At 32.4% G+C, this 27,348-nt stretch overlaps 1 protein-coding gene across 1 annotated transcript in view; it reads left to right on the top strand.

Annotated features, from left to right (window-relative positions):
* The window catches only part of LOC145276641 (chitin synthase chs-2-like), a 270,308-nt gene that overhangs the window by 184,311 nt on the left and 58,649 nt on the right, over positions 1-27,348 (top strand). The window contains exons 16-19 of the mRNA XM_080127832.1: positions 6,886-7,137; positions 9,301-9,408; positions 16,042-16,412; positions 21,111-21,120. Of these exons, the coding sequence (XP_079983958.1) occupies positions 6,886-7,137; positions 9,301-9,408; positions 16,042-16,412; positions 21,111-21,120 (741 nt within the window). The remainder of the gene's footprint in view (positions 1-6,885; positions 7,138-9,300; positions 9,409-16,041; positions 16,413-21,110; positions 21,121-27,348) is intronic.

The raw sequence follows: 27,348 nt of genomic DNA, 5'->3' as shown, positions 1-27,348 counted from the left end.
ATTAGTTATAATATCAGTAATGCAATTATTTATAATATTAGTAATGCCATTATTTATTATATCAGTAATGCAATTATTTATAATATCAGTAATGCAATTATTTATAATATTAGTAATGCAATTATTTATTATATCAGTAATGCAATTATTTATTATATCAGTAATGCAATTATTTATAATATTATAATGCAATTATTTATAATATCAGTAATGCAATTATTTATAATATTAGTAATGCAATTATTTATTATATCAGTAATGCAATTATTTATAATATTAGTAATGCAATTATTTATTATATCAGTAATGCAATTATTTATAATATCAGTAATGCAATTATTTATAATATTAGTAATGCAATTATTTATAATATCAGTAATGCAATTATTTATAATATTAGTAATGCAATTATATATTATATCAGTAATGCAATTATTTATTATATCAGTAATGCAATTATTTATAATATTAGTAATGCAATTATTTATTATATCAGTAATGCAATTATTTATTATCTTAGTAATGCAATTATTTATTATATCAGTAATGCAATTATTTATAATATTAGTAATGCAATTATTTATAATATTAGTAATGCAATTATTTATAATATCAGTAATGCAATTATTTATATTATCAGTAATGCAATTATTTATAATATCAGTAATGCAATTATTCATAATATCAGTAATGCAATTATTCATTATCTTAGTAATGCAATTATTTATTAGATTAGTAATGCAATTATTTATGATATTAGTAATGCAATTATTTATAATATTAATTATGCAATTATTTATAATATTAGTAATGCAATTATTTATAATATCAGTAATGCAATTATCTATAATATCAGTAATGCAATTATTTATAATACTACCGACAAAAAGGACTTAATTAGAAATGGTTAAAATATAATAAATGATAATTAATTTAATTTTTACTTTAATAAGAATTTTTATTTTATATTTGTTTTGTGTTCATTTATGTTAGACAATCAAACTATTGTAGATCTATGCAGAGAGGTAAAATATTTCTATTCTGGATTCATTTTAGCATATAAAATTACAAAATTTGATCGGTGGCCGTGTGAATAAAAGGTTCGTCGTTAGTACCAATAATTTTACATCAGACATCGAATTTAATGTAAAAATATTGTTCTTGCGTTGATAAGCAAACATTGTGTGTGAAACTCAGTTTATCGTCTTTTCATCCAATCTTTCTTAATCTATCTCGTTCTCTATTCTCGCTCTCTTACTCTCTCTCTCTCTCTCTCTCTCTCTCTCTCTCTCTATCTATCTATCTATCTATCTCTCTATCTCTCTCTCTCTCTCTCTCTCTCTCTCTCTCTCTCTCTGGTTCTTTCTCATCTTTCCGTATCGGACATGACGTCAGATATAAATCAGTACGCTCACTTAGATCGCTCTTTCGCCTCCTTAATTAAATAAGAATCGTTTGATGTTTGTTTTTTCTGTTCTATTGTCTTTTATTCAATTCAAAGAAGATAAATAGTTCGCATTCTGTGGAAAATGTTAGCGGTCATCTGGAATGCAAGAAAAAATCCGTTGAAGGACATAATATTGATTCTTATGATTTTGCTCTTCAATTTCTTGTTTAAAAATTGCATCTATATCCAGATACCTAATAAGAGCTATATATAAAGGACTTTTAAATTTCGAATAAATCTAAACTATATTCATGAATATTTTCTCTAAACACTTTTCAATGAAATACGTTAGAATTGTTTGAAAAATAAACGGAAATATTTAAGTAACATTAAATTGAGGAAAATCAATACCCTACTTGTAGAACTTCAACACGAACAGTAATCCCGTTTGTCTAAACAATGCTGACTTCAAGTTTTTCATACAAATGTAGTAGTTACATAGATAGGATCTATTTTATTTGGCACTTGTGTGTTCTCAGTCGCGGAGTGATTAATAGATCGTTAAGTAAGAACATACTAGCATTTCTTTTTCATTTCGTAGTCATATTTTGGCCGATAAGAACACTCTTCGCGGAAATAGCTATTTCCGCTTCCGCTCAAGCCGACTTCCTACGAAATATAAACAGTTCTGTTTCAGATCTTAGTGTGAGAAAACGATACATCAAATCTTGACTCAAGCAGTGGCTTTGCTAGACGAGACGAAGCAAATGTGCTCAATTTCATTAGAGTACATGTCGGCTGAGTCAACCGGTTTTATATCCTTATTTTCGTAATTCTTTCTGGACCATGTTTTGTATTGATGAAACTGTTAAATAAAAATGATTTAAAGTTTGCCCTTTTAACCGAAAACTTGGTGAGCTTTTTCGTTGTTTAATACAAGGCCAGTAAATGAAGATTCACTGATTCTACAACGCAATGGCGATCTCCAACAAACTTCTCCTACAACCTTGCACAAGTAATCCCTAACGCAGAACCGAAAGACGAACAGTCTTAATAACGCATGTTTTAACTTTCTCATTGGTCATACCACATTTTTGTTGAACAAATTCTCAAATTAACAATTCGGTTTTCATAATAAAATTAGGTTTCTTTGGAAGTATAAAAAAAAGATTATTTTGTTTCTTCGGACTAGTGTTCTTATATTGAATGTTATTTATACAACAGCAGGATCGTTTTCATGTGTATTTTGTCGAAACCGGGGATCTTTCTGTCAAGATCGGGGATCTGCAATGAATTTCGAACGGGGCCTTTTATTTTAATCCATATGAGTTTAAGTCCTAATTAATTCACAATTGTATTTTGAGTGTTGCGCGCGCTGAGGATTGAACCTGCAACCTCTAGAAGAATATAATTTACAACTGAATTTACCAAATGTTTCATCTACGATGACACGAGTTAAAAAAAACAAACACTCAAGATGAAAGCAGTAGTCCGAATAATCCAAGTAATACGAATTATCAATCGTCATTTAAAAAATACAAAAACATAAAATTCCTCGATATAACCTTAAATTATATCCGACGGTGAGTGTGAAGCCACCCTTTAATTGCCATTGCTCCTAGGTTCACTCTGACCCGGACTGGGTCCCAATTATGTGCTAAATAGAAACAGACTTATATATATATATATATATATATATATATATATATATATATATATATATATATATATATATATACTCTATTAAAAAAATGTTCTTCAAAATCACTGGATTCGGCATTAAATAACCTGAAAAGGGTTGATATGCCGTAAAACAAAAACAACCAACCAACTAACCAACAAAAACATAAAAAAGATTGTTTTTACACACAGTATTTGCAGCTTATCGTGATCACTTTTGAAACTCACGTTTTGGCATCATTTAACGGTAGATAACATTAGACAATTCATTCCATAAGCAAAGAATTGTAAAATGTACATTAAATAAATGGACTGTTGAAAATTTATGTCTGACTGTTTGTCAGTCTATGATTTGGGCTCAAAATTGATCAACAGAATAGCATCAAATTTCACATAATGACTCCTTGCAATGACGGGTGCGTTATAACAATAAATGATCAATGAAAAATACACTGATGATGCTCTGTATGAGAACTCCTGATGAGTCAATCCTGGAACTTTTTTCAAGGACCGAAAAGGAACAAGAGACACTAATAAACACTACCAGGATCTTCAGCCAGGATATCCGAATGGAGTTTGGTATAGAAAATTGCGCACTGTTAGTTATAAGAAAGGGAAAACTGAAGATAAAAGAAGGCATGGAACTACCCAACCAAACGGAGATGAGAGCTTATAAATACTTGGGAGTTCTCCGAGCAGACACCATCAAAGCCACAGAAATGAAGGAGAGAATTGAAAAGGAATACCTGAAGAGAACAAGAAAACTTCTAGAAACTAAATTATTTAGCAGAAACGTACTAAAAGGTATAAATGCATGGCAGTATCACTAATAAGATACTCAGGACCGTTCATAGGTCGGATCAAAGAAGAACTGAGACAGCTCGATCAGTAGACCAGGAAACTCATGACCATGCGCAATGCACTACACCCAAAGGACTCGGTTGACCCACTCTAGGTGAAAAGAAAAGAAAGGGAGAGAGGATTGGTCTGTATAGAATACTGTGTGCATGACACAAAAAAGAATTATAAAAATACATAACGCAGAACACGGAAAGGATAATCATGGCACTGAAAAAATCTACAAACAGAAAACAGAGAGATAAAGGATAAGAAAAGAAAAATGGAAGAAAAACAACTACATGGAAGATTCATAAGGATGACAAAAGATGAAAATAAGGAAAACACTTGGACATGGATGCGAAAGGACACATAAGCCTGAAACTGAATCCCTAATAACCGCAGCACAAGATAACTCGATAAGAACCAACCACATCAAAGCAAATATTGATAAAACACAAGAAGCAATTAATCCAGACTCTGTGGACAATGAGATGAATCGATAAACCATATAGTAACTGAATGCAGCAAACTGGCCCAAAATAAATACAAGAATAGACATGACCAAGTGAGAAAGGCAGTACACTGGGAATTATACAAACAACTGCATCTAAACGCACAGACAAGTGGTACAAACATAAGCCAGCAACAGTACTTGAAAACGAGAATCACAAAATCCTATGGGACATGGACATACACACTGACAAACCTATCCAAGCAAGAAGACCGGGTGTCGTAATAATTTACAAGAAAGAAAAGTCCTCTCAAATCTTAGACTTTACTGTTCCAGCTGACCACAGGGTGAATATCAAAGAAAGGGAGAAACAAAGCAAATACATAGAGTTAGCCAGAAAGCTGCTAGGGATATGGATGATGAAGAAAATCGAAACAATACCTATAATAGCACTAGGAACAATCCCGAAAAACTTTGAAAAAGGAATTTGAAAAATTGAAATCGGAGGAATGATTGCAAAAAAGAAAACAACGAATAACAATAATGAAACAGCTAAAATATTAAGGAAACCCCTTGAATGTGGAAACTAACACACACGAGCAACAAGCGCGGGCCAGACAAACTGCTGTAGAGGTAAAACATGAAGGGCTACATGGAACCAAGAACATTGAAGCTGCATATCTATAAGCTCTCTAACCGACCCCCATCCTCTGATTGACACATCACCGCCCTTCCCAAAAAAGACCGATACCGAATAGCTGAGTAGAGTCAAGGTGAAAGAAAAGACCGAGGAGAGAGCACTGACTAGACCTCCGCTGGACAAGTGCGAAGAGAACTAGGACCTTGGGGAGGCTTATTGCCACTCAAATTCCAGTGAAGACCAATGGCCACTGCCAATAAGGAAACTATGGTAAGCAACTGTTGCGATAACGCAAAGTCATTTGCGAATTATATCGAAAAAGGTGGAGAGTACTGGAAACCTGAGTAGATTTGTTGTCACTCAATCTCCAGGAAACACCACAGGCTGTTTTCAAAGAGAGATCTTTGATGATTTATGTGCACGTTCCTTGTGAGCCAATAATAATAATAATAATAATAATAATAATAATAATAATAATAGACTTGTTATCACTCAGCTTTCCAGGGAACACCACAGGTTGTTTTTAAGGAGATACCTTTGATGACTTGTGTGAAAGCTCCTTGTAGGCAAATAATAATAATAATAATAATAATAATAATAATAATAATAATAATAATAATAATAATGATAATAATAATAATAATAATAATAAAAATAATAAAAATAATAATAATAATAATAATAATGATAAAAATAATGATAATAATAATAATAATAATAATAATAATAATAAAAATAATGATAATAATAATAATAATAATAATAATAATAATAAAAATAATGATAATAATAATAATAATAATAATAATAATAATAAAAATAATGATAATAATAATGATAATAATAATAATAATAATAATAATAATGATAATAATAATGATAATAATAATAATAATAATAATAATAAAAATAATGATAATAATAATGATAATAATAATGATAATAATAATAATAATAATAATAAAAATAATAATAATAATAATAATAATAATAATAATAATAATAATAAATACTTATATATTAATAACGTGCTAGTGCTATATCGTCAACATTGTCATTAGAAAATGCTTACACGACGGATTAAATAGTTAGTAGTCAGTAGTAAGAATTTCAAAACTATATGTCCTCTCTAACTTACCATGTGTATGCGTATGTGAAGGAATTTATATATGTCCTCGTGAGCGAACATATATGTGCAGATATCTATGTACCTGTATATGTGTGTGCGTGTGCGTGTGTGCGAATATATACATATGCGTAATATGTGTACAAACTGTGTCTATGTTTGAATGCACATTCTTGTATGTATGCATATGTGTAAAACTTTGCTTGGCTTATGTGTATACGTAGAGTAAAAGTCGTTGCTCGTCAGCGTAAATATATGGACTGTGTACGTCTGTTTGTATACAAAACACCTTCTTAATTAACGGCGAGCCAGTCACGACTTATTGAATATATATATGTGTGTGTGTGTGTGTGTGTGTGTGTGTGTGTGTGTGTGTGTGTGTGTGTGTGTGTGTGTGCGTGTGGATAGATAGATAGATTTGTATATATAATTTTGTTTTCTGTTCTCTCTCCGTTTACAACGTACTGGGTGGCCTCTATGGGCACGCTCTCGAGTTATTAATACATTGTTTAAGTTTTGTTAGCTTGTCGAGGCAAAGTGTGCTTTCTTCAAGAAAAAAGAGAAAAGAATCACTTAACCCTTTTTCTTCTGTTGCTATTGCCTGTGTATTCAAGTGACCCTTTTTTACAAAAAAGGGGGTTATGTTTGTCAAGTTCTAGAAACTTATCAAAGAATGTTAAAAAAATAAAAAGGGATGTCGGCCATGTTAATTCTTTTCTGCTGGACTCTTAACCCATTGTTTCTTTGTTTCTTATTTGCAGATATTCCTCAAGTATCATCACCTTGACCAGTTGAATGCCGTCCTACAGCAGCTCGAAAGAAAGGTGATCCTGGTTCAGGCCTTGGTTCGAGGTTTCCTCGCCAGGTGTCGTTACCGCCGTGATCTCCATGACTGGAAAGAAAATGAAGAGCTTACACGACGCAAGATAGAAGAAATTGCTTTTGAAACCTTTAAAAGGTCGACGTACATGTCGAAGAAAAACACGAATCTAAACGAGGAAGCAGATTTATATGTAAGTATGCATATTCATAATTATAACATATAAAAGAAAAGATAACGAAATACGATGGTCTTATCTACGATATGAAAATAAACTGGAATCTTAGAAAGATCTCTATAATTCCAGTAATTATAGTGGTAATCGGACTCATGAGAAAGTGTTTCAAAAAGTACCTGCAATATATCCTCAGTAGAACAACTACAAAGGAGAGACAAATAATTGCATTTAAAGATACGGTAACAATCTTTAAACGATATCTCAGTTGGAATGTATGAAATAACGAGTGAATGTCTGACATCCGGTAGTATACCCTATTCCCTACTAGAACAAAATAAGGAAACTTTAAATGTATATATATATATATATATATATATATATATATATATATATATATATATATATATATATATATTAAGTAATGTGATTGATAATTTAAAATTTAAAAAACAAATTATAATTAAATTAAAAATCAGTTTCACAAGAAGGAACAACAACAAATTCAATTATCTGTACGATCGTTTCGGAAAACCGTGTTTTCATTTTGGTAGACATCAAGTTACGGACAATAATTATTACATATAGTTTTTTAATAAACAAGGTCTCCTCATCAGCAAATTTTAAAGGGTTTTTATAAATCTAAAAGACACCATAAATAAACCTAGCATTAAAAGTAATGCAGATGTATGTTTTTGTTTTATAATCTGCTTTCGATTAACTTCATGTGCTTTTAAAAAGGAAACGATTTTTCAAATGTGATTGACTTTACAAGCTCAATTAACATTCAAGAAGACGAACGGAAGTGGAAGTTCGCAGAAAACAAAATTGAAGAGGAAAAATAAAAAATGAAATCATCTTTAAATCATAAAAAATGAAAGCTCTTTAGACTATTGTTCTAATCTCCTTTAAATTATATATATATATATATATATATATATATATGTGTGTGTGTGTGTGTGTGTGTGTGTGTGTGTGTGTGTGTGTGTGTGTGTGTTACATGAAAAGGACTGTCCTCTTTTCATGTAAGTTAATAAAAGTTTATATATATATATTACTCGTCAAAGCCTATAATGCCATAATCGTTAATTTCGTATGAATTAGATGAGTCTTGTTGGTATTCGTTTCTCCCTATATCTTTCCAGTTAGAACTCTTTTTAGAAAAACACCAGATACTTTACGAGAAGGAACATGTGAAGCTTGCCAACATCCTAAGTGAAAATGCTTCTGTAGTACGAAGTGGATTCGAACTTGGTCGTCTGTCTATGTCGTCAACCATCACCTCCCAACGTCTTATTAATAAAGGAACAGAGATTTGTTTATACGATTACGAATACAAGACAAAATTAATAAGGAATAAGAAATATTTTCAAATGCATATAATATCTGGTCCCATAAACAGACCGAAGTTAAGCGACGTTGAGTCTAGTCAATACCAGATGGTTGACCTTGGTAATTTTTATCTATACTAAGTCGAAGATATGTCCTCGACATTCAGTCTGACAGAAGGTGTACTGGTTTATTCTGACCCTGTTCTTTCAGGTCGAAGTATGGTTCTTCTTTTCAGTCTCAATAATTACATCCTTCTAGGCTTTACTTTCTATTCCAGAAAAGAGTTAGTTTATTGCTAATCGCCTGAGATGTCCCACCGAGAAAGAGTGCTTACGAATTTTATGTAAGCCAGCGCGTGCTAGTTGCCAGAGTACGCTGGTTTCTCAAAACTAATCCTTACCTTGTGTCTAACCTCCTAGGGATGAGGTAAATAAAATACCAGGTGCTGCGTGTAACTAGACGGTGACACCACCAAGCAGGAAAAGTAATAAAAAAAAATAATGTAGTAAAAAAATCTCACTTAAGAGGAATAAATGTGCTACTTGATCATGGCCAATCATTATCAATTATCTCTTGGTCATAATGGAGCGAATCTCTTTTGAGCTAGTCTATAGAGTCTTCTATATATTCTTGGAATAGTGCTGCCAGAAAATATTTATCACTCATTCATTTAGTCTTTTACTATGAAAAGTTATGATGCATATTTAGTGCCTCTTTTGAATTATTTCTGTGAGATGTTTGTTTGGTGTTTCTACCTTATTGCTAAGATAGTCTTGCTCGAAATGTTTTGCTTGATAAAATTTGTTTTATTTGTTCTTGTTTTTTTTTATATTGATGTACTATCACAAGATTTGGATGCAGGGAGCTCATCATCTATTGACCAGTATATGTGAATGTGTTTATGTCTACGTGAGTGATTGTGTGAATATACTTGTGTTTTCTGTTACTTACTTGAACGTAAGAGGCTTCTATTTGGGACCAAATTTACAGGGATACTATGTAGGGAGTTGAGCAGCGAGCTTTATGTTCACATTACAATTGAACTTCTGCATGTCAGTGTAGTCAAAGAAGCAAGAACCCGAGGGGGGAGTTTCAAAGTTCGAAGAAAGAAACTATTTGAGTAGAAGGGTTTACGGCATCTAGGGATCTCTACAGTGAAGGGGTTGGATTTTGCTGCTTATCTGGTTTGTCGGGGGTATTTACGTCGATAGGGTACAAATGCTTTGAGTCTGTCAGATGACATGCCATTAAAGTATTTGTAAAAAAGACACGAAGATGCAACGTGCCGGCGATGGAACAGTGGTTGGAGTTCGGTTGCTAGTGCGGAACTTATTGCGTTAGTGAGTATTTTTGAACACTGTCTAAGTGCAAAAGACAGGTTGCAGATACACCAACCCAAATGTGGGAACGATACTCCGTACATGGGTGAATAGTGGCTTTGTAAAGGTACATGATACTCTTAGGCGTGAACAACTTTCTAGCACGATAGATAGAGCCTAACTTCTCATGCAGCAAAATTGGCATCGTCCTCAATGTATTTGTTCCAATTCATATTCCCTGTGAATATTAAGCTGAGGAGTTTGAACGAAGTACTTTTAGGTAGTGTATTATCAGCCATGGCGATCAGAAGTTCAGAAGGTTATTTTTAATTAATAAACGAAAGAAACTTGTTTTAGTGTGTTTACTTCTGCGTTATTGATTGCGTGAATATGTACAGGGTGGCCGAAAAGTCCCAGGACACTATACATGTATTTTTAATAAAACACAGTATTTTTTAATGAAACACACAGAAAACATATATAGTAAACAAAAAAAGAGAAATTTATTAGAAACAAAGCAGAAAACAACATTAGAATATTAAAATCAATCATATTTAACAGCATTAAAATATTAAAAATAGAGTGTCCTGGGACTTTTCGGCCACCCTGTATGTGGTTGTGTATGCGCGTGTGATTACTTAGATATAAACGTTATTTTGTGTCTGTGTTCACGTGTGTATTGTTAACGGTGTGAGTAAATATCTGTGTATGCAAGTACGCGAATGTGTAATTGAATGTATCTTCATGTATACGTTCCCCTGTTTAGCGTTTATCAGTATATGTAAGTCGACCCACGATTGAATTGGAATTTGCAACTTCTTATAAACAAATAGAATGTTTCTTTAAGTTGTTTCTAACCATTACCATAACCCTAACCCTAACCCTTATCCTAACTCCTTTATGATAAACATGCAAATACATAAAAGTCTTGAGCTTGATCCCACTTCTTTTTTCCTTCTTTAAATTTCTTGTTTTGTTTTTGTTTTTTGGTTTTTTACCCTGCAAGTTTTTTCCTTGTCAATAATGCCCTTCAATTTTCTAAACAGAACAAATGAATCATTCGTTAGTTTCCAGCCTTACACTAGCTGCTCAGGAATGCCCTTGTCCCGTCGGATTCAGTCCCTCCGGAAGCAGTCGGCAAATTTACGTAACAGGACTCGTTTGTAACTTCTAAAACAAACGCAAGGCTTTGCAAACTTAAAAAATAAAAATTTAAAAAAAAAAAAAAAAAACTCGACGAATGAATCCGCCATTTTCAATATTATTGAGTAGTAAGGACCACTGAAATACGCAATACAGGGGGTCTTTTTTATTGGCGGCCATATTTTCTCCCCAAATCTAAAATTGGAAAAATTAATTTATTACATCATCATTTATTTGGATGTAAAGCAAATGAAAAATAATCAATCTAATTCTTTTGGAAATCTATTTTTTAATCGATGGACGAATTTTCATTCTGATGTATGTTTTTACGCAAAAACTTTTCCGGATATTAATACAAAAGGTGAGTATGGAATTAAAATATCGACAAGTAAAAAAAAAAAAGATGATAGGTGTCAAGATTTCCACTGGCTCTAATGATATGTCGATTTCGTTGTTTTCTGATAAGATTGCAATCTATTTCAGCGATAACAAAATGATTATTTTTATTACTTTAATTCCGTTCATAATGCCCTAGCAGGGTTACACAGCGTAATGGATAAGAAGTTTTCTTTTAGTGTCTATAGCATTTTTCTTTTGAAACTTTTCTCTCTCCAGCTCATTAATTCTCTCTATAACTCTTCCTCCCCCTGTTTAACTCTATATCTCTCACTATTACTTCCTCCTTTTCTCTCGCTCTTTAACTCTTTATTTAGCTCTTCCTTCTCTTCCTCTCTTTCTCTCTCTCTCTCTCTCTCACTCTCTCTTGGGCTCCTCTCTCTCTCGGGCTCCTCTCTCTCTCTTTCTCTCTCTCTCTCTCTCTCTCTCTCTCTCTATATATATATATATATATATATATATACATATATATATATATATCTTACCCCCACTCTCTCTCTCTCTCTCTCTATATATATATATATATATATCTTACCCCCACTCTCTCTCTCTCTCTCTCTCTCTCTCTATCTATCTATATATATATATCTATATATATATATATATATATATATATATATATATATATATCCATCTAGCTAGCTAGCTCCTTTTCTTTCTCTTTAGCTCTTTTCGTCTGCATCGTTTTTGATTCTCCCTTTTACTTGTTCTTCCTCATCTCTCTTTCTCTCTCTTGGACAACTGATTAAGACATGATTTACCCTTTAATCTAGTTTCAGTATTGTTTTGCAAACAACTAACAGTATGAATGACATAAAAGTAATTTTAACCCTCTACACTACTTTGGTCATTGGGAATCATATGGAAATATATATTGCTGTATTATTACTTGCCAAAACACTGAATCTATTATGTAAGTTTTGCAAATGAATATTGCGTAACTTTTGAGTTTTAATCGAACACACAGTTTTGCGACGTTCGTTTATATGGTAAACTAAAGAGATTATTTTGGTCTATATTATGCAGATGACTGTAACGAGTTCATTCTAGCATCATAATTAATATTCTCAATTTATTAGTTCTGACATTCCAAGGATTGTTTATGCCAAATTTTATGTTATCCTATTCAATAGTTTTGGAGCCTGTAGTAGTAGTAGTAGTAGTAGTAGTAGTAGTAGTAGTAGAAGGTAGAGGTATTCATTTAATGAACGTCCTTGGGATTATGGAATCGCTACTAAAAACCTTCTCGGGTCTATTATGATCAAAGTATGCTCTAAAACCATTGTTAAAGGTATATACCCACAATTCTGAGTGGCTTTGGATAATGAATGACTTGTTTTCAGTAAATGGTACTAAATGAATTGCTTACAATAAGTAGTTTGTTTTGTTATGAAATAATTTTAAAGCCGCTAATCTACGGCAAAACAGGCAAATCGCTTATTATTCGTAGTATTCCAACGTTGCTCCTCATAATTTATCTTAATTTTTAAAGTTATTTATTTTGATAGTAAATATCGGACACGAAATAACATATTATCTTATTTTGATGTTTTAATAAGATCTAAAGGTGCTGTAAAGTTATTGATTTTATTCGATTCTGGAATGAGTTCCAAACATGTTTTCTTTCTAACAAAATATTTTTTAGAGGATCCTCTTTTTTCTTTGTGCATCTACGAAAAAATAAAGAAACAACTACATAAATTCTTTAAACAATATTTGCACGAAATATATATGTATATATATATACTTGTCTGACTGTCAATCTGTCCCACTTTTTCTTGGTAACTACTGCGCTGATTTGGCTGAAATTTTGTATTGATTTTTATTATGATATGGTGCAGCGAAATAAGTATTATGCTATACCTTCGATTCATAGTTGGGGATTATTAGAGATTAATACGCATTGGTATTTACTGCAAAAATGAACACAAATGTAACGATATTCAATCATCAATTTGACATAAGACACTCATTTTAAGTCAACCAGCTATAAATGTTACCTGTTTTTAACGGGCTAAATACTTATTGGTATTAACCATGAAATTATATTTTTAGATACAACATTAAATCAAACAAAGCATACCTACGATTCGATAAAACCAAACCAAATTAGATCAAATCATACTAATTCTATTATTAAATCAATAATCCCAATCATCTCATAGAATATCGAAGTTATCTGCAAGTAAACAAATATTTAGAACCCTCATAGTTACTACAAAAACTTCTCCTAAATTTTTATTAGGAGGTTAAAATTACATTTAATCCCGATAAAGTGTTCAACGTTTTCGTCCATAACATGTCTATAGAAAAGAAAGTAATTATAAAAGGGCATTAATTATAAAAAGGTTACATTTCTTACATTAACATGAACATAAATTTAAGGTATTCTTCTACATTAAACTAATGAAAGCGGAAAAATAATTTTAGATTTAATAACCAATTAGAAAATACTGTAATAAAACAAAAAAAACAGAAGAAGAAAGATAATATGGTTTAACCCATCATTTTCAATGTGATTGCCTAAAATATTTATTCATTAACTAGTTGAAGTACCCGACGTTGCCATGTTGTATTTGATATATTTGAATATTCTGTACTCATACATCATTATCAAATTGATTAAAAGAAACCTGAATCCATAATAGCTACTTCTTTCCACATCCCTCATGGGATAGGAGTAGTAGATACGTTTAATTTTATAGAGGTCTTGCCAGTAGCTCTAATCCTCTGCTCTAGTTTTGTCCGCAGCATAAAAATTTAACTGTTTTGTTTTACTTACCTAATTTTTAAAGAATTATAGATGCATGATTTTAAGCTCGATTTCTAAACACAATTTTACCTTCAGCTTCACTACTTTATCGAGTGACAAATTCTTAAAACTAGCTGAATCCTATATGCCTGACTTAGAGTGTTGCAACTTCTATATAAATGAAGTACAGTGATTGTTAATTTTTTTTAAATAATCTGAAATTATCTCATCTTTTCCTGAGTCGGCACTGCTTAATTTCAGTGTCAAGAAGTCCAGGACGACTGGAAACAATGCCGAGATAAGCGGAGAACACATGCAGCAGGTCATCCATTTCAGTACTGACTAGGCTCAACGACGCTTAACTTCGGTGATCTAATGGAAACCGGTGTGTCAGCTTGATTATGCCGTATTCAGCCACATAAGCACCTTATTATTTTCCAATATTATATAAGATACCCAATTTCCACTAAATAAACATAATGATGATACATAATAAAATATATGTTCAATAAAATATAAATAATATAAATAAAACTCATTACAAAAAAATCACTCCGTAAACAAACAATAATAATAATAGACAGCTCTTTATGGACAAGGAATAATTGATATTGGGAAACATAAAGCGTGTGCACTTCTTGCCTTGAATCCTTGATTTTAGTTTTTCCTTTATTCTTGAGGTTATCGTCAACTGAGCACTACTGCCGGATAGATCGGCCTCTCGTATAAGCTAATTTCTACCGAAAAGAAAGATAAGATCGATAAAATACATCCAACGACACTGCAATGCATAGTTTTTATATAAAATACTTATTTATGTACACACACAAATAAACACAAACACACACTCATATATATACGCGTGTGTGTGTGCGTGTGTGCGTGTGTGTGTGTGTGTGTGTTATTAAACTATATCTTGAATAAAGCAAAACTTATTAAGATAAGAAAAGCTCAACGATATTAATAGAAGCAAAAAATATATTAAATGAAAGATGGGGAATGAAAGTGAAATATAACTTTATTATATCATCAGAACAATAAGGAAAAGTAAAAAGGGAAAATTAAGAATCCTATTTAAGCCATGGCATTTCGAGGCTAGATGCTTCTTATCAGAAAAGGAAAAGGTCAGAATTTTACACAATGCAAATATAGATAGAAAATGGCTTTAAAATATGTAAATATGAACTTTTTAATTCGGATTTTAAAAAGGTTTTGGATTCTATTTTCTTTATTTTCAGATTATTTTTATTTTTATATGTATTTCCGCATCTTATTTGCTTTTTCTGTCTCGTTATCGTCTTTCTCCATTTTCTCATCTATCTTATGTATATTTTCCTTTCTTCTTTTAACATTTGCTCTTCTTTAATGATCCTCATTATTTAATATTGAGCTATATTTTTTCTTTTTATTATTACCTACATATATACTACTATTCTGATTGACTATTATATATTGTACCTACTTTTAATATTTCCTTATTATTTACCATATTATCCCGTTCCTTCATTTTCATTTCATATGTAAATGTTATAAAGCAACTTTTATGATTCATAGCGCTTTTAACTTCGAAATGTCATGGCCTAAAGAAGTTTCTTTTTTTTTTCTTTCTTAATTTTCCACTTTTAATTTTCCTTATTATTCTGATGACATAATAAAGTTATATAACTTTTATTTCTTCTCTTTCATTATATATATATACATATATATATGCATATATATATATATATATATATATATATATATATATATATATATATATATATATATATATATATATATACTAGGTAATTTACCCGGTGTTGTTCAAAGATCTGTACTTTCATTTTTGCCATGCTTCTTTCAAAGCTGTTTTGTAACGACAGGAAGTCAGAATAAAGCATTTTCAGCCTAGCTTGACGGCTTTTTCATAATTCCCTAAACAGGGATCAATTTTTATACGCTTTCATAATTCTTTCAAACTTATTTATTTTCTTTATTTAGATTATCAAGAATCTTACATCGCCCATCCTTGGAATGGAATACGACAAAAAGGATGGACATATATCAACTAACTTGAACGATAACGCATCCGAAAAATACGCTCAGATCGAAGCTTCCATGAAAGGAGAAGGAAAAGAACGCTTACAGAAATCCAACTCAAAAGGAGAGACTGTGGATGCAGGAGGCGGAGGAGAAACTCGAAGAAGAGGAGGAAGAGAAGCTGAAAGGACCGGAACCGGAAGTGGAAGTGCTCCGCATAGCGATGATGAATTAGACGAGCTTCGCACAGGGTACCAGAAGAAGAAACGTCGACGCCGCCTTTCGCATATGTCAGCATCTATAACTTCTGAATCCACCACGACAACAATGCTGTCAAATTTAACAAACATGCCGATAAATGTTGAAAAGAGGTGAGTTTTTTTTTTACTTTTTTATTCCGCTTTCAAATATCTACCCTGTTTGTTTTATCATATTTTATCAAAAATGTATGCTCTACATATGCATAAAAATAGATTAAACAGTTTTTTATTGTTTAGAGTATTCGAACCACTGTTCTATTCTAGAGTGTTACTTTCACAATATTTCGATTGATGTAATATCCGACTTTTTTCAAATGTAGCTCGGGAATCTATATGGAATTTCAAACGAGATCATTTATTTAATTCCTGAGTGTAGTATGCTTGGTTCATTCAGCCATAAACTCGTAAACTTTTGAAGTAATTCGAAATTGTGTTCTTAGTATGGCCGGCACTGAAGGTTGAACCGTCAACACCCAGAACAGTGTCGATTAGAACTGAATTTTACTTTACGTTGCGTTGATTTTAACAGAAAGATTCCTGACTTTAACAAGATACACCTGAAGAAGGTCGAGGAGTACGATCGCTGAAACGTTTTACACATAATGTAATTCTGTAGAAACAAACAAACATAAATAAATCCGACTCGGGTTTTCTTTCTTTTTTAACACAAGTTGTTTATTACCGTTCTTCTTTCTCCCCGTCTGGGCACCTACTTAAAGAGTTTCTACTTGCCACATGTCCATCTCACCTGATTGTGTTTCTCTTTCTTCCAACTTCACGCTGGCCACAGTCAGCCCATTCTCGCCTTCATTTTACACATCCATTTCGTTCGGCGTCAACTTTATTTCTCCCTGACCACGTGGTGTCCTTTTTTCCTTTTCTTTAGACGCAAGTCTAAGCACACTTGCCAATTTGCAAACGTGTTCCAACTTTGTTGCTAATACAATCTCTTGCTGCTGCTGCTGCTATTTTCATACGTGCACATATGCGCTCTGTTACAGACAGGGTTAGGGACTTCTTATTTCAATTTGGATCAAAATTCATTGATTTATTCATTTTAAAATATGTCTAAAATTCATGCTTAACCTTAAGGGGTCTTGGGAACAAATTGAAATTCAGTGAATCTTATTTAATTGGTGTATAATTACTAGGGCTAAGGCAACAGCATATTCTTTTCTTTGTTTTGACTCTCGAGTGTGTATCCGTTGATATCTTATATGCTTTTATATATATATATATATGATGTGGTTCTCAAGATGAGTGCAATCGTCTTAATAATCCAAATAACACAACTCATCCCAAAATTCAGGAACATAAGTTTGAACAATGTTTGGTTTCCATTTTGTCAAACTTTTATTTTTTTAAATTTATCAAATTTTTGTTAACCTTTTTATACAAAACTGTGTCCGTCTGTTAGTAGATCGGTTTGCCTTGTACGCCTGATAAACATTTATATCTGATTCTCGGATTTGAATGAGGACAAAATTCGCCAGTATATGGAGTGTTGTTGCCGCATAGCTGCAGAGTAACATTCGTGTGCTTCTTTTACAAGTACTTCTTTGAAGTGTGCTCCGATTAACTTACTGCCCTTGTCATCCTCAATGTAAATATCACTTAGCCGACTAATAACAAAACCCCACTCCTTTACTATAAGAAGCTTCTAAATGCAGCATTTCTTTTTTTATATTTATTCTCAATACAACCTTCAAAATCCTTGCGCAGAACTTTTCTACTATGAGCATACCACTTGTGGGACCCTACAGAAGACTCACAGTGCTTTCCACACAAATCTGTTAGCGAGCTTAATTAAAACGTATTACTCAATTAGGAAAATAAATTAACCTGTTAATGGATTTTATTTTAAAAGCCATCATAATTAAAAGTGGCATTAATTATTTTTAAAGTTTTAATGAAAGTATTGTATTTTCTTTTCTACTAAATTATGTTGTTTTTCCAAACTGTAATATTTTATTGTATTATTTGTGTCACTCTTCTTTGCATGTCTTTCAGTATCAATATTGCAATCCAATTTTCATGTTTAGACATCAGAAACGCATATTGAGTGCTCAAGTGAGATATGACAAAAACAGGGAGGGATAGTGTCTTTCAGTTTCCAGGATCATTTATAAATTCTCTCACTTCTTTAGTATTTTTTTTGATAGACGGCAGAAGAGAAATTCGTAAAATTAACCCAGAGACTACACTGATTTTAAAACGTTGCCTTGATCGATATAATTTTATCATTATATGTTTTAGCAAAAATAGTAGTAATAATAATTACGACTAATTAATACAACGAAAGAAAAATTCTAAGATTCCGGGGATCGTAATGGAACGATCGAATTACGAACAAAGATCGAACTATTCAATAGGTAACATCATACTCTAATATTGGATAGAGAGAATTGCCAACCAAGTGTTCCAATAGGCCCCTGATAGAAAAAGAAAAGAAAGAGAAAAATAAATTGGAAGTAGACAATCGAAGAAAGATTTGATTGTAACTGAACGAAGCTAAAAGGATGTTATGGACCTGGCATAATATTAAAAACGAATGTATACTTTTACTGCCTCGTGCAGGAGTTCCTAAGTCTAATTGGGTGCAATGTAATTATAGAACATGACACATATAGAAAAATTATCAAATACTGGCATCCAAATCTTCATAAATTATCCACGAGTGCTTATAAATCCCGAAAACTATTTTTAGAGTGCCACATGGCTGAGTAGATAAAGTTAGTGATTAATAAATATTATAGGTTTAATCATACAGGGACAATGTGGATATAATCCCTAGTGAAGGGAATTGAGAAAAAATGAACTGAGGCTACATATCACAAAACGGTTTAAATAAAGTATTTAGTTTGAAATTTCCAACAGATTAATGTCTAAAAAAAATCATCCGAAGAAGGTCGGAGACTGCAAAGGCCGAAATATTCTTAAAATGGTAACAACTAAGAGTAGAGTGATGGATAAAGTATTTAACAAAAATTTAGTTGTAAGTGATACTCTTCTAGAAGTTGAAGGTTCAGAATACAATAGCGAATTACTTAGGATGTCTACTCTATTTGGTTGTGGCTGACGGAATAAAGGCATGCTACCCCTCGTGGATTAAATAAATGGTTCCGCTCGCAATTTCGTGCATATTCCCGAGTTCGACAGAAAGATTCTCGAATTAAACAAAATATACCTGAAGAAGGCCGGAGGTTACATCGGCCGAAATATTGTGAAAAAAATATTGAAGATGAGAAGAGTAGTCTGAGTAATACGAATTATCGGAAATTACGTCATATAATACAGAATTTGATAATCTGGCCTGGGCTCATATACCAACTCTCAACCAATTGTTATGGCAATATGTAGATTATGAGTTCTAAGTGGATCAATGACCAAAATTGTTTGCTTGTTTTGTGATCCATGTAACTGCATGCATACACACGGCTGTGTATGTGAATATTGGCGTGGTGGCTCGGAGAAAGTTAGAACCAAATGACCTACCTCGACAAATTTTCCCCGTGTGACAAGACGTCTTCAAACAAAGATGGCGGCTGTTGCAATCGGAAATAAACAAAAAAGAAAGTCGCTGATCATGTAGTGGACGAATAAAAATCGAAAGAGAAGTCACTGTTACGACAATGACGTCAGAAAGGAGACAGAAAAAATGTATGCCGACAGGGAGTAGGGTGAGCGGTTGTTATTTGCTAAAAGATTTTCAATTTCTCAGGGTCGTCTTCTACGTTTATCTATCCAAAACCGATTCAGATCGCAGTGTCTAAATATTTCGCATCTACTAAGCTCGCCAATAACACTGTTGATAGTTTAGATTATTTTAAACGTTTTTAGTTTTAAATTAATGTTTTTGTGGAAATCGCTCCAGACAATACATAAAACCACTTGATGTAAGGGTTTAACAAGAACATAAGATTAGGATCACAGAGACAGGAGCCGGCGACTGATCTTACGTTTTAAAAGACTACGGCTGTATGTAGGAGGAAAACAGTCAGAAAGGAAAGAGTTCTACAAGCTTACGGTTCTTGGAAAGAAGCTACTGGCCTAAGATGTATTAAAATGCATCAGACCACTAGACCAACTAGTTAAACGAGCTGGAACAAAGGAAGAAGGAAATATATCAGACAATTCTGAAGAACACATGCCATAATATATCTATAAACAAGACTGAGACTAGCAACATCACGTCTGCAAGAGAGAAATTGCAAAGGACAAATGTGGGGATCAATCAAATAACAGATACTTTTTACATCTTATCAAAAATCTTCAAATAGTTCAGAAGTTCACCAGGCCAAATATAACAACAGTAAATAATTCTGGTTTGGTTTACAAGTTTATATACAGGCAATTTCGATTATATTTTTTAATTGACCCATTTTTATGTGAAACAACGAATAAAAGTGTTAAGTAAAAATGAATTCCAAGTGACAGTCTGCTGGAGGTTTAAGGTTCAATCCTCACTATAAGCGATATAAAATAAGAATAAAATACAAATTACTTATGACTTCTAGTCAATCGTGCGAACGGAACAAGAAATATATAGCCTACAACTTTCATCTAGTATGTCTAGTCGACTCGGGGATTTTTATGTCGAACTCGGGAATTAGTATGGAAATTAACCGTTTAATTCACTAGAATAGAGTGTGAAGGTTCCGTTAGTATGACTGAATAAAAGTCTTAAGTGATTCTTATTATATTCTTAGTATCGTCTGTACTGAGGATTGAACCGTCACGCTTTGGAGGTTAGAACTGATTCTTTCTTAGCACTTTATCCGTTGCACCACGGGTCCAGTTACATCTCGTGGATTAAATTAAATTATTAAAAATAAATAATTCTGTACAGATTTCCGAGCTCGACATAAATATTCGACTTCGATATGGCACCCTAAAGAAAGTCGAAGGATGCACCGGCCGAAATGTCGGGAGAATAACATGAAATATGAAAACATTCGTCCGAAAAATCCAAATAATACAACAGAATCAATCATATGTTTTGAAGTGAAGTGGAGTTTAACTGTTTATTGTTAACAAACATTAATCACTATTTTAAACCCCCTTCATAATAAGAGTAAAATTTATTAGTTTATTTGATAGGTTTGAATTTCATCACTAATTTAGGAAAATATCCGTCGGCAAAGTCGACAGTTTTGTCCCACTTTTGTATCTTCTCACGAATATCAAGATTAAGATATAATGATACTAAATCTTGTGCCTAAAATTATTATTTCAATTTTGATCAAAATTCACTGATTTATTTATTTTAAAATATGTCTAAAATTCATGCTTAACATTAAGGGTTCTTAGGAACAAATTGAAATTCAGTGAATCTTACTTAATTGGTGTTTAATTACTTGGGCTAGGACAACAGCATATTCTTTTCTCTGTTTTGACTCTCGAGTGCGTATCCGTTGATATCTTATATGCTTTTATATTAAGTGATGTGGTTCTTGGTTGATTAACTGGGTCTAACTATGTCGGATATATACTTGAGAGTCAAAATAATAAGAATATTCTGTTGTTATAATTACTATGGATCAAATTCAATGCAAGGCTGAAATATCTAAATTTTCAAATGTGAGGTTGTGTTCATATTATACCTCCTAAAGGCCTTTAAATTGTCCAAAGAAACCGGAATTTTGTGATTATATATTAATTGACTAGCAGGGAAACCCGATGTTTGCTCGGGATTGAATAAGAATCAATGAATTTTCCACTTACAATACTTTTATTGTCATTGAACTCGGTGGAATCGCTCATTCTTCAATCTAATAAATTAATTGTCTGTTCGGTTAGGAACTCACCACGTGCACCAGAAGTAAGCATCACACGTCTCCCCGCAGTGGCTTAGTGTACAATACATCGTAGTCTACATTGCACTGTAGAGAATCTACTGTTGATTTTATAAAATTATTTTATATAATGGTTTCAATTATAGTTTAAAATACAAAAGTCAAAGATCATGGTTCAGTTGTGCACTAAACGGTAAACATTAATTTTGAACTTGCTCGTCATATCAAAGAATTTACTATTGAGTTTATACGCCGAGCCATTCTACTTGTCCGGTGATGAAACTTCTCTAATGCAATTGTGATGTTCATTTTGGTCAAAATCGAACTGTTCCTTCTTTCATTGGATGTTCTCAATTATCGATTTTACATACTTATCGATGGTAGTCCGATATAAATCCTACTTAAGAACACTCTCAGACACTTAAAGTAAATTTGTGTGATTTTCTTTTGATCGGGTCAGCCGTTCCGGAGTCCATAGGAAACGAACTCACGCATAGAAATACACAAAGTGCCTTTTATATATAAGTAGAGATGTCTATACCTATTTTTTTAAGATTTCCTTAAAATTTGAATTTTTTGGAAGAGCGTTTCACCTCTTCTTTACCCATTAACATAAAAAATTAATTAAACCAAATAAATTCCATATTACCTAACTTATGGTTAGCAGTTGTGTTAAAAAATCAAAAATAATTTTAGGTTAATTATTTTAAGAGTAAATGCTATACACACAAATATATAAACATATACACATACCTAACTATATATATATATATATATATATATATATATAGAGAGAGAGAGAGAGAGAGAGAGAGAGAGAGAGAGATTAAATAAGTTTAACTGTTTATAGTCGATACATCTCTTATCTTTCTGTTATCATGACCTGTCATAAGAATCGATCAATTTAATATTTACGTCGATAAACGAGTAGAGATATCATTTAGTTAAAAGTTAAACGAAATATTTACATATCGGTTGGAGATGAGCGTGAACAAACAATCTTGGGCGAGAATGTTTGAGAGGCACGAGTGCGCATGTGCGAAGATCGCAAGAGAAGAAATAAATAAACACTTAAGGTTATGTAAAGAAACTTTCAGCGGAAACGATAACATTGGAACGCAAGTAGTCACAAGGCCATATGATTGATTTTTAGCGCGACCCGAGCTATCAACCTGTGAGCCTCCCAACGGGGGAAGGGTGGCAAGCCTCGGTCTTCTGCTTAAAAGCAAAGTATAGTATTTATAATATAGTATCTATGATACTACACTTTATCTGCCAGCGTTCGATGATGGGAAATCCTTCTAAACTGAGACATTTTTGTGTGCATTCTTTTTTTTTTTTTTTTTTTCGCGGACTGTGTTCCTCATCTTCATAGTTGTTGTTGCACCATTTTCCGGCCAACTCATCAACTGACCTTTATTAACCGCGACGGGATAGGAATACTGAGTCTTGTAACTTATCCACAGTAATTACTGCCGCCCATAGTTATTGTTTCGCCACGTTTTGGCCAATAATCCTTTGGCTTGCCTTGGGTAGGATTGAAACCGCTATCTCAAGACAATGCTTACTTAGAGCCGTAGAGCTTCAATATCTTTATCTACTGCGCTGCGAGCCCAGAGGGGTATTTTTTATTTTTGTCTCCATCCAGATTTCCCCTTTTGAGGAACTGGATTTTTCACACATCAAAAGTCGACCTTTTGTCAAACTATGTCCTTATGGAGTAGGCAAGTAAATAAGGACAAGCCTGTTGGAGCTCTCTGGAAGGTTTCGAGAGAGTTGTTAACAGTATCAACGACATATTAAAAAAATATATACTTATTAGCATACGTGTTAAACTGGTTTAAATTTTGTCAAACTTTTTAACTTATGAAAATTGCTTTGATGTTAAATTTTTTTTAAAATATTCCTGATCGAATGCGTGCTGTATATTTTTGAAAATTAGAAAATTCTCTTATTAAACAATTAAAATATCTATCTGATTATAATCTATATAGGGATGAGTCAAAATTAACCGGGCATTCAAAAAACTAAGCCTTCTTATTTTCTTCAGTTCCTGTCCAAGAGGTTAGTGTGGATTTGATGAAAGTCCTTCTGTGAAACGAACAGAACTCGAACTTGGCACATCCAAGGCCTCGGTCCGTACCTTCAACCACTCAATCACTGTCTTCCCCATGTCTTCGCATTAACATGTGGTTGCTTTCTCCATCTTAATCGATTACTTTTTGGTTGGCCAATAATAATCATATTTATCTTTCTCTCTAATTACCTATCCCAATCTGTTCGTACCTCTCAATATTAATTTATTCATCTCTCGCGATTCTATTACCACTTCTTTTTTCCTCTCTTTCACTCTCCATCTCTCTCTTTCTCTCTCTCTCTCTCTCTCTCTCTCTCTCTCTCTCTATCTATCTATCTATCTATCTTCCTCTTAACTGTATATGCTACTTTTTTATGTTCATTATCTACTTGCTTCTGTCTCTTCATTATTTTGTCATCTTGCCTATCCATCTTCTCCTGACCTAGCTTCCCCCACCCTCTCTCCTACTCTCTCTATCTCTCTCTCTCTTTCTCTCTCTCTCTCTCTCTCACTCTCTATCATATACACGCTCTCTTTATCACACACACACACTCTCTCTCTCTCTCTCTCGCTCTCTCTCTCTCTCTCTTTCTCTCTCTCTCTCTCTCTCTCTCTCTCTCTCTCTCCCTCTCTCTCTCTCTTATTGCTTAATTTCTATCATAAAAATTGCTTCGGTTTCTATGTCACTTTAAAACTCCCTCTTTCTCACTCTCTCTTATTCTTAATTTCCACATACTCTTGCCTTCATTATTTACCTCTTATCAGTTCACCCTATTAACAAATGTATATTATCTTGAGATGAGTAGAGTTGCTAACTAATTTTGATTCCTGAATTGCAATTACGAATAAAAAAGATACACAAAAAATATACAAGTGGATATACCGATCCGGTAGTAGCAAACTTATACCATGTCTCGACAATGGTAAGTCTCACGTTTTTGACACATCAACAAATAACTCAACAGTAACAGTTTCTTTTGTACCAATTACTTTATTTACTTAACCTTGTTCTACATTATGTTTATGTATTAGCAGTATTCCTTTATATATGTATATTATTTAATATATTATTTATTAACGTATACATGAAGGATTTCACAAAGTCAACATACATTGCAATGTACACTACTCTCTCTCTCTCTCTCTCTCTCTCTCTCTCTCTCTCTCTCTCTCTCTCTCTCTCTCTTCTGCCATTCTCTCACTTCTCTATTGCTCACCTCCTTTCTGACTTTCGCTTCTTCCCTTTGACACTCTCTACAACCTCCCTCTCTTCTATCTCTTTTTCTTACTCCCCCTCCATCTCCTTCTCTCGTAGGGTGTTCTCTCTACTTTTCTTAATTAGTTGCCTCATTCCATTACAAAGTTAAAAGAATTACAGGAAATCAAACTGTAATGTGAGATAATAAACCATCTCTCTCTCTCTCTCTCTCTCTCTCTCTCTCTCTCTCTCTCTCTCCTTGATTGTCTCCACCCTCTTTCTTTCATTCATTCTTTCGCCCTCTCTCTCCCTCCCTCTCTCTCTCTTATCTCCTCTCTCTCTCTCTCTATCCACTCGATTTTCGTCTTTCCTCCTCTTCCTCTCTACTTACTCTGTTTTATTTATTTACAGGGTTTCATTATAAATTTAAAGAATTTCACAGCCAAAATATATTGTGATGTGACAACAAATCATCTCTCTTTTGTTTGTTCTCTCTCTAATTCCATTATCCCTCTTCTCCTTTCCATCTCCTCCTCTCTTTCTCTCTCGTCCTCTCTCTCTCTCTCTCTCTCTCTCTCTTTCTCTAATTATTCACTCTATTCCATTACAAATTCAAGGGATTACAGAAACTAAAAATACATTGTGATGCCATAATAAATAATCTTTTTCCCCCTCATTATCGCACTCTTTCGCTTTGTTCCTTTCTCTTTATTTTAATTATTTATATAATTTTAGTTCTCTCGCCATTTCTCTTACAATTTACAATTTTTTTACAATGTCCCATAAACTTACCACCTATAACATTCATATAGAGATCTTGTGTACAAGATGACACACAAAAATTTAATGGTCAAGGTGTCTATTGTGATAAAATATAGTAAAGATAATGTTTAACGATTTATATTAAAAATCAGTTACTTTATCACGTAATGTTTTATATCTATCTCTATTTCCCCTTCACTAAATCTCTCATATATATATATATATATATATATATATATATATATATAGAGAGAGAGAGAGAGAGAGAGAGAGAGAGAGAGAGAGAGAGAGAGATTTAGGTGTTTCTGGTTGTACAAAATGGACCGTAAAGTTATATACAATTTTATAAATAAAAAAAATATATAGTCATTGGAATTTTACATTTCATTATTTATATATGTATGTGTGTGCGTCCAAAATAAATAAATATATATATTGTGTGTGTGTGTGTGTGTGTGTGTGTGTGTGTGTGTGTGTGTGTGTCCAAAATAAAAATGTGTTGTTAAAACATTTAAGAAGCATCGGCATTAAAGAAATTCGAAAACACGTCGAATCCAAAACCAAATACGGTGCAGAATATTTGTTTTTTATAATAGCATTATTCATTTTGATCCGAATTTTCGGATTTAAAAAAAAAAGCCATCTTCGTGTTTTATAAATTCACTTTTCTTTTTTTATTTAACATCATCAAAATCCACTGCTGTTGTCGAAGATCGCCGAGTTCGCCCGATGTTGTTTGAGATGCTGTTGTTGCAATTATGAATATTATTGCTATTGTTGACATTAACAATTTTTATTACTAGTATTGATGTTTCTGTTGTTATTATTATTATTATCATTATTATTATTATTATTATTATTATTATTATCATTATTATTATTATCATTATTATTATTATTGTTATTGTTATTGTTATATTATTATTATTCCAATTGTTATTACACAAAGCATATCTATCTACACATTTATAAATAAATTACACAATGCATATCTATCTACACATTTATAAATAAATTACACAAAGCATATCTATCTACACATTTATAAATAAATTACACAAAGCGTATCTATCTACACATTTATAAATAAATTACACAAAGCATATCTATCTACACATTTATAAATAAATTACACAAAGCATATCTATCTACACATTTATAAATAAATTACACAAA

Source organism: Euprymna scolopes, chromosome 5, assembly GCF_053919585.1.
Source record: "Euprymna scolopes isolate OS-2025 chromosome 5, ASM5391958v1, whole genome shotgun sequence".
NCBI lineage: Eukaryota > Metazoa > Mollusca > Cephalopoda > Sepiida > Sepiolidae > Euprymna > Euprymna scolopes.
This window is presented reverse-complemented; position numbering and strand designations above follow the sequence as displayed.